Source organism: Megalobrama amblycephala, linkage group LG11 (genome assembly GCF_018812025.1).
Source record: "Megalobrama amblycephala isolate DHTTF-2021 linkage group LG11, ASM1881202v1, whole genome shotgun sequence".
Classification (NCBI taxonomy): domain Eukaryota; kingdom Metazoa; phylum Chordata; class Actinopteri; order Cypriniformes; family Xenocyprididae; genus Megalobrama; species Megalobrama amblycephala.
The window spans coordinates 12,923,574-12,935,828 of NC_063054.1; the positions used below are offsets into that span (position 1 = coordinate 12,923,574).

A 12,255-nucleotide genomic window follows, 5' to 3' on the forward strand; every position below is an offset into this window, starting at 1 on the left:
TTGTGTGTCCATGATACATCAAAGGATGGGAAGGTGAATATGTGTGTTGTTGTGCACTTATTGGGACTTTGGTTTTCTTCTTCCATTTGTGATATAAATACATGACCTGGGTCCAATGTATTTCTTACAGGACAAAGATAACTATATTGTGGACTTTTGTACCATATGGAATGTGGGCTTACTTATTTTAATCGATGTCTCATCGTTAACTAAAGAACAAGGAAACAAACTTGAAGGAATATTCTGAGTTCAACTTCAACTTCAACTTCATTTTGAATTCCTTTTCCATCCTTTTCTTAAAAAAAAAATCCAGGTTACACTGGTTACATATTAACCTTATGCATTATATCTAATTTTATAACATGTTCTTGCCATGACGTTACACATAAAAGCTCAAAAAAAAAAAAAGTGAAATATGTTTGACCCAGATCTTGTAAAAATGGAAAGTTACTTTCATTTCTTGGGAGCTAAACTGCCAATTCTCTCCTGTTTTGGCTTTCCTTAAGGTAACGGGATATTCTTCTCTTAATATTCATGTTTATTATTTGACACAAAATAGTAATAGTATAACAGCAGGATGCAAGTCTGATGCACTTTTAAGATCCACCACATGAATTCAGGTTAATGGTATTAGTGGTATACTGTGACACAGTATATTTGCAGTGTATGTGCTCTTCTCAGTAAGGACACATTTCTTTATCAGCTGCATTTGTGAACCTTTCAATTTCACATGTTTTTGAACAGAAGACAAAAATCCATAATGCCAGCAACTTATCGTTTTATTGATAGTTTCAGCTCAGTATTAACAGGCATCTGGGGCAGTCAAAATTGATGTCATTTAAAAATATCCACACACAGTTATAGTCAGCCTTGTGATTGTCATGGGAGGTTGGGAATTTTGTAAAATTCATGATAGTAGTTCTAGAGTTTACCTGCTGCTATTCACTGAATGTTTCACACCTGGTGAGAGTCACGACCCGCTACAGTCACGATCCACACCCTCTGAAAGACAACATCCACAGAGACTGCAGTTTATGATGATCAAACCACAGAATCACCAAAATTCTACTGCTGCGCCTGGATAATTCAAGAAATTAAGGGTGCAATGCGTAACATTTGGGAGGATCTATTGACAGTAATGTAATATAATATACATAACTATGTTTTCAGTGATACATAAAGACCTTACATATTGAACCATTATGTTTTTAGTACTTTAGAATGAGCCATTTCTATCTCATACACCGCAGGTCCCCCCTCCATGTCAAGTCACCATTATGCGCCAGCATGTTTCTACAGCAGTCCTAAATGGACAAACACTCTACAGAGTGCGTTTAGACATTATGTTGTTCTTCTAAATTGTTCATGTTTTAGAGGCAACTTGCATCGTCACTACGTTGAAAATTCATGAAGAAGTAGTAGTAGTAGTTGTCTGGTTTATTAGAAACGGAGACTGTTCTTTGTTAGAAGTAAGAAGAAACCTCATTGCTTCACACAAGCTACTCACTGCTCTCTCTCTCAGACGACGACATGTCGGCCAGACGGCCACCGTAGCTTCTCGAAAAGGGAGGGGTGTGCACTGTTAAAAATTACACACTGCACCTTTAATACAATTAAATCCATATTCTGCAGCATGGATTTTTATTCATGTTCAGATATGTGGACGTCACCAGGGTCATGAATTTAACATTTACACTTCAGTCAGTGGATGGGCACATAAAATTGACTTGTGAAAATGTTGACAACAAACCTGCTTTTTTACACGATTAGACAAGATTAGACTAGAGTTATATTTTCCTTTAAAATGTATTTATTTTTATGATTGTATATTTATTTTGGCTTTACCTTTTCTATAAATAGCTGTACTTCCATCCAAAGTTGCAAATTTAATTAGAATTTTGCATAAAACATTTGCAAATAAAGCAGCATTTCAATCCCATGTGTTCAAGAGAACAAAACTGTCACTTCCTGTGAAATTGGCATAAAATATCTGTAATAAAAATGGTTGTTGATGCAATCGAGGAAAGAAACTGTGGCTTTTTTTTCCTCCATCATTTCCTCCTTGTGTCTCAGGGCGCACAGATGAAACCATAAACGCTGTCATGTTCTGTTGCGTTCAGATGCTGGTGTTTGGGAACGCAATCATGTGAGACGCTTCTGGGAGGGAATTAAACCAAATCATTCTGATGAGACTTTGACTCAGGCAGTTCAGAACGACCAAACCAACACTTGAGATGCTGTGCGATGCAATTGGTCCACTGGTTATCCAATCACATTCACTGTTGAGGCAAAGTCATGAGAGTTTGTTGTTGCAGTTTGAGGGATTTATTCGGTACGATATCCCAAAATTTTCATAAAAATAGTTGAATGGAAACGGCTAATGTCATGAACGCAGTTCCTCAACCCCTGTGGCTTTACAAACCACTCTTCACTCTGAAGTCACTAGAATACTGCATATTTGAGCTTTTATGTGTTTGAGGAGTCTAAAAAATAAAACAAAACAAAATTACAAAAGACATTTCAAAAGCATTTTCAAAATGCACAGTATCCCAGGACATTTCAAACCAAGTAGGAGACTGAAGGTATGGTCACATTTAGCAAAATTTCACAGGCGAAATGGTCCATTGTCAATAGTGTAGTGATGCATCAAGCACAGCTCACACAGAAGTCACTTTCAAACCAAGCAGCTTTCTGTTGGTCAACATGGCAAATTTACATGACGACCAACTTGAACATCTCCATAGGAACTCTTTCCACTTTCACGTAAAACTCCAGATTGCGTTGATTCCTACGGTATTAAAATGACTCAACTTTGCCTGCAAATTTTGCCGAACAACAGTAAATATGACTACATGCGACAAGACCTCAAAGCAATAAGCAAGCATTACAATACAGTAAACTTTAATGCAATTTGGTTGTCTGCAGTTACATTAGATGGACCGAACCACTGCATGTAAGCAATTTTATCCTAGTAGACAACCTGAGGGCAATGACATGGAGACTATGACAGTCATGAGTTTCACAATGTAGCTTTGTGGATATATTTAAATGTTTATATATAGAGTTGGTGTTCTGCTGCCCATGTACTTTTGGTTATGTAGTATAGAGTAACAAAATGTTTAAATAAATTGATCCTAGTTGCTGTGCTGAGTTTTATGAGCAATTGTGCTCCTGGATAAGCTCAGGTGTTTCTGTTCTGACAACATGCTGTTGTCTCAGATGAGTCTAACTTGAGAATTATTCCTCAGCATCTGAAGGCCGGCGGTCTGAAAGACCCTCTGCTGGACGACCATGCCGACTTTAACAGAATGTGTGTGGCCATGAAGAAGATCGGTCTGGATGACACAGAGAAGTTGAACCTGTTTAGGGTGGTGGCTGGGGTTTTGCACCTTGGAAACATTGATTTTGAGGAGGCTGGAAGCACCTCAGGTAAAACGAGAGCTAGTGTAACTCCTGAATATATACAGTTATTACACATACACTGTTTGTGACTCAGCAAACACTTTAGAAGCAAATTTTTAACAAGTCAAACAGTGAATCTATCTTAAGAGTTTTTGTCTAAAGCTAAATTTAAAAACCTTAGTTTTTTTCCATTTATCTTGCTCTTTAATAGTATTTTAACTTGTTTACTCACCATTAAAATAAAAAAAGGAAGCTGGCATGACATCAAAACACCAACCACCCAGCTAACTTTGTGTTTATTCATTGAAAGCTGCTGACAGTGAAAATAATCCAGAATATAGCAATATCTACAAACATGTAGGGTTTATAATTTGTATCCAGCTGTTAAGTTTTCAGTAAAATTGGCTTGTTACTTACCAGTTAGACAGATTACGTTGCTATGAGTTTATTTTGCATTTAAAAGAAATGCTTTCATTTTGACTTGCTGTTTCTGACAGAAAATTCAATTTGAGTCTGGTGTGGATTAGTAGTTGTTACTTCTAAATAAAACTAAAACTATTACAAAATTGAGATTTTGAGATACTTGAAATAAAGCTAAAATAAAAATATAAATATTAGTTTAAAAAAAAAAAATTAGAAATGTTGCCTTGGCAAATAAATAATAAGTTAAAGTACTAAAATTACTAAAACTAAACAAAAAAAATTCTTAAATTTAAAATTAAATGGAAAACTAAACATAAAAATAAAAGCTAATTCAAAATATTAATAAATACTATAATTGTATATACTGTACATAATACTAAAATAACACTGGTTTGGATATCATTGTCACCACAATGATAATAAAACCTGAAATGATCTACATTGTGTGGACATCTCAACAAAGCCCACAATGACAGCAGGTTAATAAAGATACTAAATAATGTGTTGCTGTCTTAATTTATTATAATACTTAAAGGTTTCTATAGGGTTTATTGTTCCTGTGTAACCTACTATAAAAACAACAGAAGTCTCCACCATAACTGAAAACAAATGTGTGTGAGGTAGGTTGAGATCTGTTTAAAAAAATGAAGAAAATCAGTTCATTTCTTTTACATATTTGACAAATATAGCATAACCGTTCCCTCGGAATAAACATCAGGTCACATTATCTGTTCTTCAATTATAAAGCAGATCTTGATAAAAACGAAGAAAAACTACTAGGTAATGTTCCAGTGTACTGCGCTGAGCAGTCTCAACCATGCTCTAGTATTGGGTTGGTTTCTCACTGGTGTTCATGTGTGTTTCAGGGGGCTGTGTCTTAAAGAAGACATGCGGCCAGTCGTTAGGGTTCTGTGCGGAGCTGTTGGGTCTGGATGAGGAAGATCTGCGGGTCAGTCTGACCACTAGAGTCATGCTCACCTCTGCAGGGGGCGTTAAAGGCACAGCCATCAAGTAAGTGCTGCTCATGCCTTCTAATGAAAAATTTAACCGAGATGCTTGGAATTCAATAGGTAACCAATCGTAGCCACAACAATCCCTAACCAGAGATATTAGTGGTATTGAGTGCTTTCCTTGATTAGCCAAAATATCTAGTGTGAAATAAAAAGTTCGGTTTAATTGTGTGTAATGTATCAGATGGTGCTACTTTTCACCTTCTTATCTTCTCCAGGGTTCCTCTAAAGGTGGAGCAGGCCAGTAGTGCACGTGACGCTCTGGCTAAAGCCATCTACAGCCGTCTCTTTGATCATGTGGTTACCAGGATCAACCAGTGCTTCCCCTTTGACTCATCTGCTCACTTCATTGGTGTGCTGGACATCGCTGGCTTTGGTAAAATACCATCTTTGCTCAAGGATACTCTGTTGCACACAATTTTATTTGAGTCACCTGAGCCATTAAAGGTTTAGTTCACTTTCAACTGAAAATTACTCCAGGCTTTACTCACCCTCAAGCCATACTAGGTGTATATGATTTCTTCTTTCTGATGAACACAATCGGAGAAATGTTAATAAATATCCTGACGCATCCGAGCTTTATTATGGCAGTGAGCGGGTCAACCAGTATGAGCTGAAGAAAGTGCATCCATCCACATCCATCCATTATAAACGTGTACTCAACCTGGCTCCAGGGGGGGTTAATAAAGGCCTTCTGAAGTGAAGTGGTGCATTTGTGTAAAAAAAAAAAATCCATAGTTCCAAGTTATGAAGTAACATATGCTTCCGCCAGGCCGCCGTCCGTATTCTACTTACGAAGAAAGTGTAAAACTCTTGTAGGTCAAAAAGCTTACCCTACATCCTATGCCTTCCCTATTCAACTTACGGAAAAATGTAACTGATGTTCCGTTTTTTTTCCGTAATTTGAATACAGAAGGGGGTCTGGCGGAAGCCAGATATTTTACTTCATAACTTCTTAAATATGGATATATTTTTTTTACAAAAATGCATCACTTCTCTTCAGAAGGCGGGAGCCGTGTGGAGTATGTTTATGATGGATGTGGATGGAGGCACTTTCTTCAGCTCATACTCGTTGATCCCGCTTACTGCAATTATAAAGCTCAGATGTGTGAGGATATTTATTCATATATTTCCGATTGTGTTCATCAGAAAGAAGAAAGTCATATACACCTAGGATGGCTTGAGGGTGAGTAAAGCTTGGGCTAATTTTCATTTGAAAGTGAACTAATCCTTTAATGCCATGTGACTGATTATTCAAAGTCTATTTCATGCTGTTAAGATCGCTACAACAAAACGTCACTGGCACAACATCTGAAATATAATAAAATATTTGCCATTTATAAGTTAGCTTTCCTAATATCAAAATATACCTGTTGAAGCTAACCAACCAAACCCCGACTCCTCGGAAATGGCTACTTATATTACCAAGCATAAATGTTCTCTTCCTTTTCCTCAGAGTATTTTGAGCACAACAGTTTTGAGCAGTTCTGCATCAACTACTGTAATGAGAAACTGCAGCAGTTCTTTAATGAGCGCATTCTCAAAGAGGTGAGTGATTCAGCTGATATACAGACACAGCTAATTTACAACAGCCTCATCCATTCACAATTTACAGCCATGTATTTTCATAAGATATGTTTTTGTACATATTAAAGCTACTGTCAATTATCTAGCTATTACATTTTCTTTGATATGATATTGCATTCACTAATTCAAAACTGTTTTTTTTTAAATATTTTTTAAAGAAATTAATACTTATTATCAAGAACATATTAAACTGATCAAAAGTGACAGTAAAGACATTTAAAGCTGCAATATATAACATTTTTGCAGTAAAATATCCAAAAACCACTAGGCCAGTGTTATATATTTTGTTCAGTTGAGTACTTACAATATCCCAAATGTTTCCAACTATTTGTAAATCGTGAGAAAACTATTGTTATATAGCTCAACACATTTAGTCTTGTTTAAATCTAATTTTCTTGATTTTTTTTTTTTGCGAGTACCATGCTTTACCATGCCTCAGAGAAAAACACTTTTTTGTGAAGTAGCTAACATAGCATAATCAGATGCAGCTTTAAGTTTAGTAACAGTAATACAGCATTTTCTCCATCATATGTTTTAAAATTAATTGCATGCCATTTATCAACACAAGCCAACCAGCATTTAATATGATATTCTAAAATCAATTTAGCTTACTGCAGTGTGTCTCACAGCAGCCATAGAGTGAACGCGCAGAGTAATGTTATAACATAATTTTCAACATACTCAAATGTATCTAATATGATAAACAGAGCTGCGTTACCTCATACTCATGACCGGAAAAGCGGAAGCAGCGCCGGCGACTGTGGCATAATAAAAGTTCTGCTGCTTGTGAGGCGTGTTGCGCAATCGCTCCAGCGGCCTCGTTCAGCTCCCACAACACTCGGTCCTGCTCTGCTTCATACTACAGTAAAGTTAACAATCGCATCCATGAACATGATTTCTGCCCGAGTCTTATCCCAATTTATTTCCACCGTCTGTGAGGTGAAGACCACATGTCCCAAGATTCCGGGCTCAAACTTGACGGCATCAAGCTACGCCTTTGTTTTGAATAGGCGCCCCCTAGCGGATGGAAAAACTACATAGTCCACCTTTAAATGTTGCAAAATTTCTAATTTTTATTTAAAATAAAAGTTGAATACGAAGGTTAATAAAGGTTAAATATAAATATGAAGCAGCACAACTGTTTTCAAAATTGATAAGAAGAAATTATTCTTGAGCAGCAAATTAGATTTAGAATGATTTCTGAAGAATCATGTGACACTAAAGATGAGTAATAATGCTGAAAATTCAGCTTTGATCACAGGAATAAATTACATTTCAAAATTTAATGAAATAGAAAATACTTAAATTCACATGCAGCATTTTCAAAATACATTTATGTACTACAACAAAGTAAGTGATGGAATTCTACAAATAGGAATCAACAATTCACTTATACTGTTAATGTTGCAAATTAAACAAAACAACACCAGTGCAATACAGAAACAAATTCAACAGAATTTGAGAACAGAACAGCAATGCCATTTTATGCAGTTGTTAACCAGTGTAAAACAGAAAAAGTTTTATTCAATCATTCATTCATTTTTGTCTTTGCTTTTTCTTTTACGCATGATTATGTGTGTTTTACATGTTTTTGTGGTCAAATGCATTTTCCTGTAAATAAACTGTTTAGCAGGTTTTTACCAAATCATTCAAAACTGAGCAATATGACATTGTTAAGGCTGAGTAGAGTTAAAATTAGCCATTATAAAGCATGAGCTGGACTGATATTATGTCTGCTGTTTTGTGTTTGGTTAACAGGAGCAGGAACTGTATCAGAAAGAAGGTCTGGGAGTCAATGAAGTCCATTACGTGGATAATCAGGACTGTATAGGTCTGTCTCATTAAACATGAATCTACTCTACACATATTATGTTTGCACTCTTCTGCCTTTTTAGAAAGCAGAAGGCTGAAACTTTTGGCAGCATAAATGTGCTTGATTGTGTCTTAGCCATTGTATGTTCTTCTGTTCAGACTTGGTGGAGTCGAAGTTAGTTGGCATCTTGGATATCTTGGATGAAGAGAACCGGCTACCTCAACCCAGTGACCAGCACTTTACTGAGACTGTCCACAGCAAACACAAGGACCATTTCCGCTTGACCGTAAGTCACTCTTCACAATAGCCCTCATTTCAGCATCTCACTCTTATTTTAGTGGCCTTAGTTGTCAAATCATTCATCTCACAGGTTCCCAGGAAGTCCAAGCTGGCAGTGCACAGGAACGTCAGAGACGATGAGGGCTTCATCATAAGACACTTTGCTGGAGCAGTCTGCTATGAAACGGTACACACACACACGCACGTTTGTTTTACTATATTGGTGTGGAATTCGCATAGACTTCCATTGATTTTATATTAGGTTAATGATATTTTCTGTGGCCTAACCCAACCCCATAACCCTAAACCTACCCATCACAGAAACATGCAAAACACTAGATTTGGATGTTTTAGCTGATTTATAAGTCTTTTTAACAAGTGAGGTCCAGTAAAATGTCCTCACTAGTCAGTTGTTATAATTTTTCTCTATATAAGTGTACATTCGGCCCTCACAAGAATAGCCAAACCAGTACACACATACACACACTGGTCATTCCATTTTTGGGAAAAATCTAATTATTTTACATATTTTATTGTATTTAATATTTTTCACACTGTTTTTCTAACTTGTTTTAATCTATATGTTTCAAAGGTGAACTTAAAAGTGTAAGTCATTCACAAATTGCTAGTTCTGCTTCAGTCAAAATACACAAATTTCCCTTATCAAGGATTTATCAATTTTCCCTCAATTTTTGCTAATGTCTCAATTAAATGAGTTAAACCAGTTTAGCTACTTTTTTTTTTTTTTTCACTTCTAAAGGGAAATAATTACACTGAATCTGTTTTTGCTCTTACAAACACATGACGCACAAATTCATTTTAAATGTAAGAGTCAGTTTAAACTAATGGAGGAATGAAAAGATATGTGTAAAAAGACTAAAAATGTTTTAGATGTAAATAACTCAATTAATATTCTGATTCCTCTTTCACTACTAAAGCTGATATTAAAATGTATAAAAAATAAATTAAAATGTGGACTTGAAACAAAAACTACACTTGTCACGTGCAAAGAATATGGAGTGATTAGATGACTGACGAGACGATGGCAGAGGATTTGCTGCGCAACAGATCCTGACAAATATCTTGTCTTGTAAAATGTTCTCGTGATAAATGAAAGTGAAAAGCGAGAACCTAGAACAGTATATAAAGTCCTATGTGATACAGACCTTTTTTTCCTCTCTCTTTCAGACTCAGTTTGTGGAGAAGAATAACGACGCTCTTCACATGTCATTGGCATGTCTGGTGAGCGAGTCGAAGGATAAATTCATCGGAGAGCTCTTCGAGAACTCCAACCACTCCAAAGACACCAAGCAGAAGGCTGGCAAACTGAGCTTCATCAGTGTAGGAAACAAATTCAAGGTCAGTCTCAAAATCATTTAGTTTGACAGCTGTTTGAAGGAAAAAATTAACACATGTACAGGGTTTCCACTGGACATAAAAAAGTTAAATTAAGTTTGATCAAATTTAAGGTCATAAAAAGTCTTAAATGGTATAACAATTGTCTTCATGTCAATTCAGAACTCTTAAATATGGTGACAGAATAGCAGTAATCGTGATACGGCTTAAGCTGGGAGCACGCTACACGACTGTCAGGCTGATCATGAATGTAATTTCGTCAGTAAAGCCGGTTCCCTGATTACCGCTAAATCGCCATCACCTGCTTTCAAATGGAGCGGCATTTAATAGACAGAACCGTAGTTCACTGACAAGCTACGCAATATCACGTTCATTATCGAAGGTATTCATCTGCGATAATGAGCGCGATATTGCGTAGCTTGTCAGTGATCTACGCTTCTGTCTATTAAATGCTGCTCCATTTGAAAGCAGGTGATGGCGATTTAGCGGTAATCGGGGAACCGGCTTTACTGACGAAATGCGCGTGACAATCGCATGCGATATATCGCCCAGCCCTACATTCTGTAAAAATTCAGAACAAGCAGAGATTTAAAGTTAAACAGAAAATAGTCTAACGGATAAAAAATATTACAAGCATGACATATGCAAATTAAAATAATTTTATTTATATTCCTGGGCAAAAAAAAATTGGCCAAGCCTAGTCTTTTAATAGTCCTAACCATTTTAATCACAAATCACTGGCCAGGAAATGAGCAAGAATTGCACAAATACTGTAGATAAAATAACTTATCATGGAATAGCTTTCCCCAACTTGCAGACAAACTTTTTACAAGAAGAAGAGTCAGTGTTGTTCCACTCAGTGTTAATGACTTCATACAGTTCACAAGTAATTGAAAAATGTCTCCCAGTTCCTTTGAGTTTAATGTGAGAACAAATATTCACTAGGGTTCAAATCTGGACTATGACTAGGCCAAAACATGAGTCTGATGGACTTCTCAAGCCACTTCTTGGTTGTCTGCAATTTGAGCAGGAGCATTGTCTTCTTGAAAAATATTAACATCTGATAATTTCTCTTTAGATAACTTTTCATTTGTGGGAAGCAAGCCATTCTGAAACATTCTCCTATATTCTAAAGCATTAAATTACTTTTTCCACTCACCAATACCAGCACAATTTTTGAATGAGCAGCTGGAAGTAGAAAAGCGAAGAAATTTCAACATAAGTCCTGTTTTATGCATCCAATCTTTTTTAAGTGGATGTTATTGGTATTTCAATTACACAGTATACTGTCTCTGACATTTAATTGAGAGTAAACTCTTGTGGCTTCTCTCTGGGACAACCTGTTACAGGAAGGAAAGACTAGAACATTATTTAACAAATTCAGATTTTACAAGTATTTGCACAATAATCTTACTTAAACATTTTCTTTCTTTAAACACATTATTATCATAATATCAGAAAAATCTAACATTGCTCAACCTCTAAAAATTCATATGTATTGATATATTAGTATGTATATATTGAAAATGTCTTTAAAGCATAGTTACCCTGTTATACAGTTGAATGTGTGCCACAGCCTGTTTAATTAAAATAATCTGAAATACATGATTTAACTGGAGGATCTATAGGTTTGTTCTGTATGTACACTCAGTATTAAAGGGTTAGTTCACCCAAAAATGAAAATTCTGTCATTTATTACTTACCCTCATGCCGTTCCACACCTGTAAGACCTTCGTTCATCTTCAGAACACAAATTAAGATATTTTAGTTGAAATCCGTTGGCTCAGTGAGGCCTCCATTGGGAGCAATGACATTTCCTCTCTCAAGATCCATAAAGGTACTAAAAACATATTTAAATCCGTTCATGTGAGTACATTGGTTCAATATTAATATTATAAAGCGACGAGAATATTTTTGGTGCGCCAAAAAAAACAAAATAACGACTTATTTAGTGATGGCCGATTTTAAAGCACTTCTTCAGGAAGCATCAGAGCATTATGAATCAGCGTATCGAATCATGATTCACGTGTCAAACTGCCAACGGCTGAAATCATGTGACTTTGGCGCTCCGAACAGCAGATTCGATACACTGATTCATTTATGATCCGATGCTTCCTGAAGCATTGTTTTGAAATCGGCCATCACTAAATAAGTCGTTATTTTGTTTTTTTGGCGCTCCAAAAATATACTGGGTGTATTCAAAAATATTCAAATTTTGGGTGAACTAACCCTTTAATGTTATTCTTTAATTTAAAACTTTGAAGTTGTTTTTTTAATATATTTTTTTCTTTCACAGACACAACTGAATATTCTTCTGGAAAAGCTTCACAGTACTGTGAGTCATCAAGTCCATTTTTGTTGTTGTTTTAGCTAAATGTTATATAT

At 35.9% G+C, this 12,255-nt stretch overlaps 1 protein-coding gene across 9 annotated transcripts in view; it reads left to right on the forward strand.

The window, feature by feature from the left end:
• The window catches only part of myo6a (myosin VIa), a 71,545-nt gene that overhangs the window by 37,829 nt on the left and 21,461 nt on the right, over nucleotides 1-12,255 (forward strand). For 5 of the 9 annotated variants that reach the window (XM_048206185.1, XM_048206189.1, XM_048206188.1 and 2 more), the window contains exons 11-20: nucleotides 25-33; nucleotides 3,249-3,429; nucleotides 4,692-4,836; nucleotides 5,054-5,211; nucleotides 6,292-6,383; nucleotides 8,181-8,253; nucleotides 8,394-8,521; nucleotides 8,606-8,701; nucleotides 9,703-9,873; nucleotides 12,167-12,205. In XM_048206185.1, the coding sequence (XP_048062142.1) occupies nucleotides 25-33; nucleotides 3,249-3,429; nucleotides 4,692-4,836; nucleotides 5,054-5,211; nucleotides 6,292-6,383; nucleotides 8,181-8,253; nucleotides 8,394-8,521; nucleotides 8,606-8,701; nucleotides 9,703-9,873; nucleotides 12,167-12,205 (1,092 nt within the window). The remainder of the gene's footprint in view (nucleotides 1-24; nucleotides 34-3,248; nucleotides 3,430-4,691; nucleotides 4,837-5,053; nucleotides 5,212-6,291; nucleotides 6,384-8,180; nucleotides 8,254-8,393; nucleotides 8,522-8,605; nucleotides 8,702-9,702; nucleotides 9,874-12,166; nucleotides 12,206-12,255) is intronic. The other 4 variants (XM_048206186.1, XM_048206190.1, XM_048206194.1 and 1 more) reach the window with 1 other exon arrangement.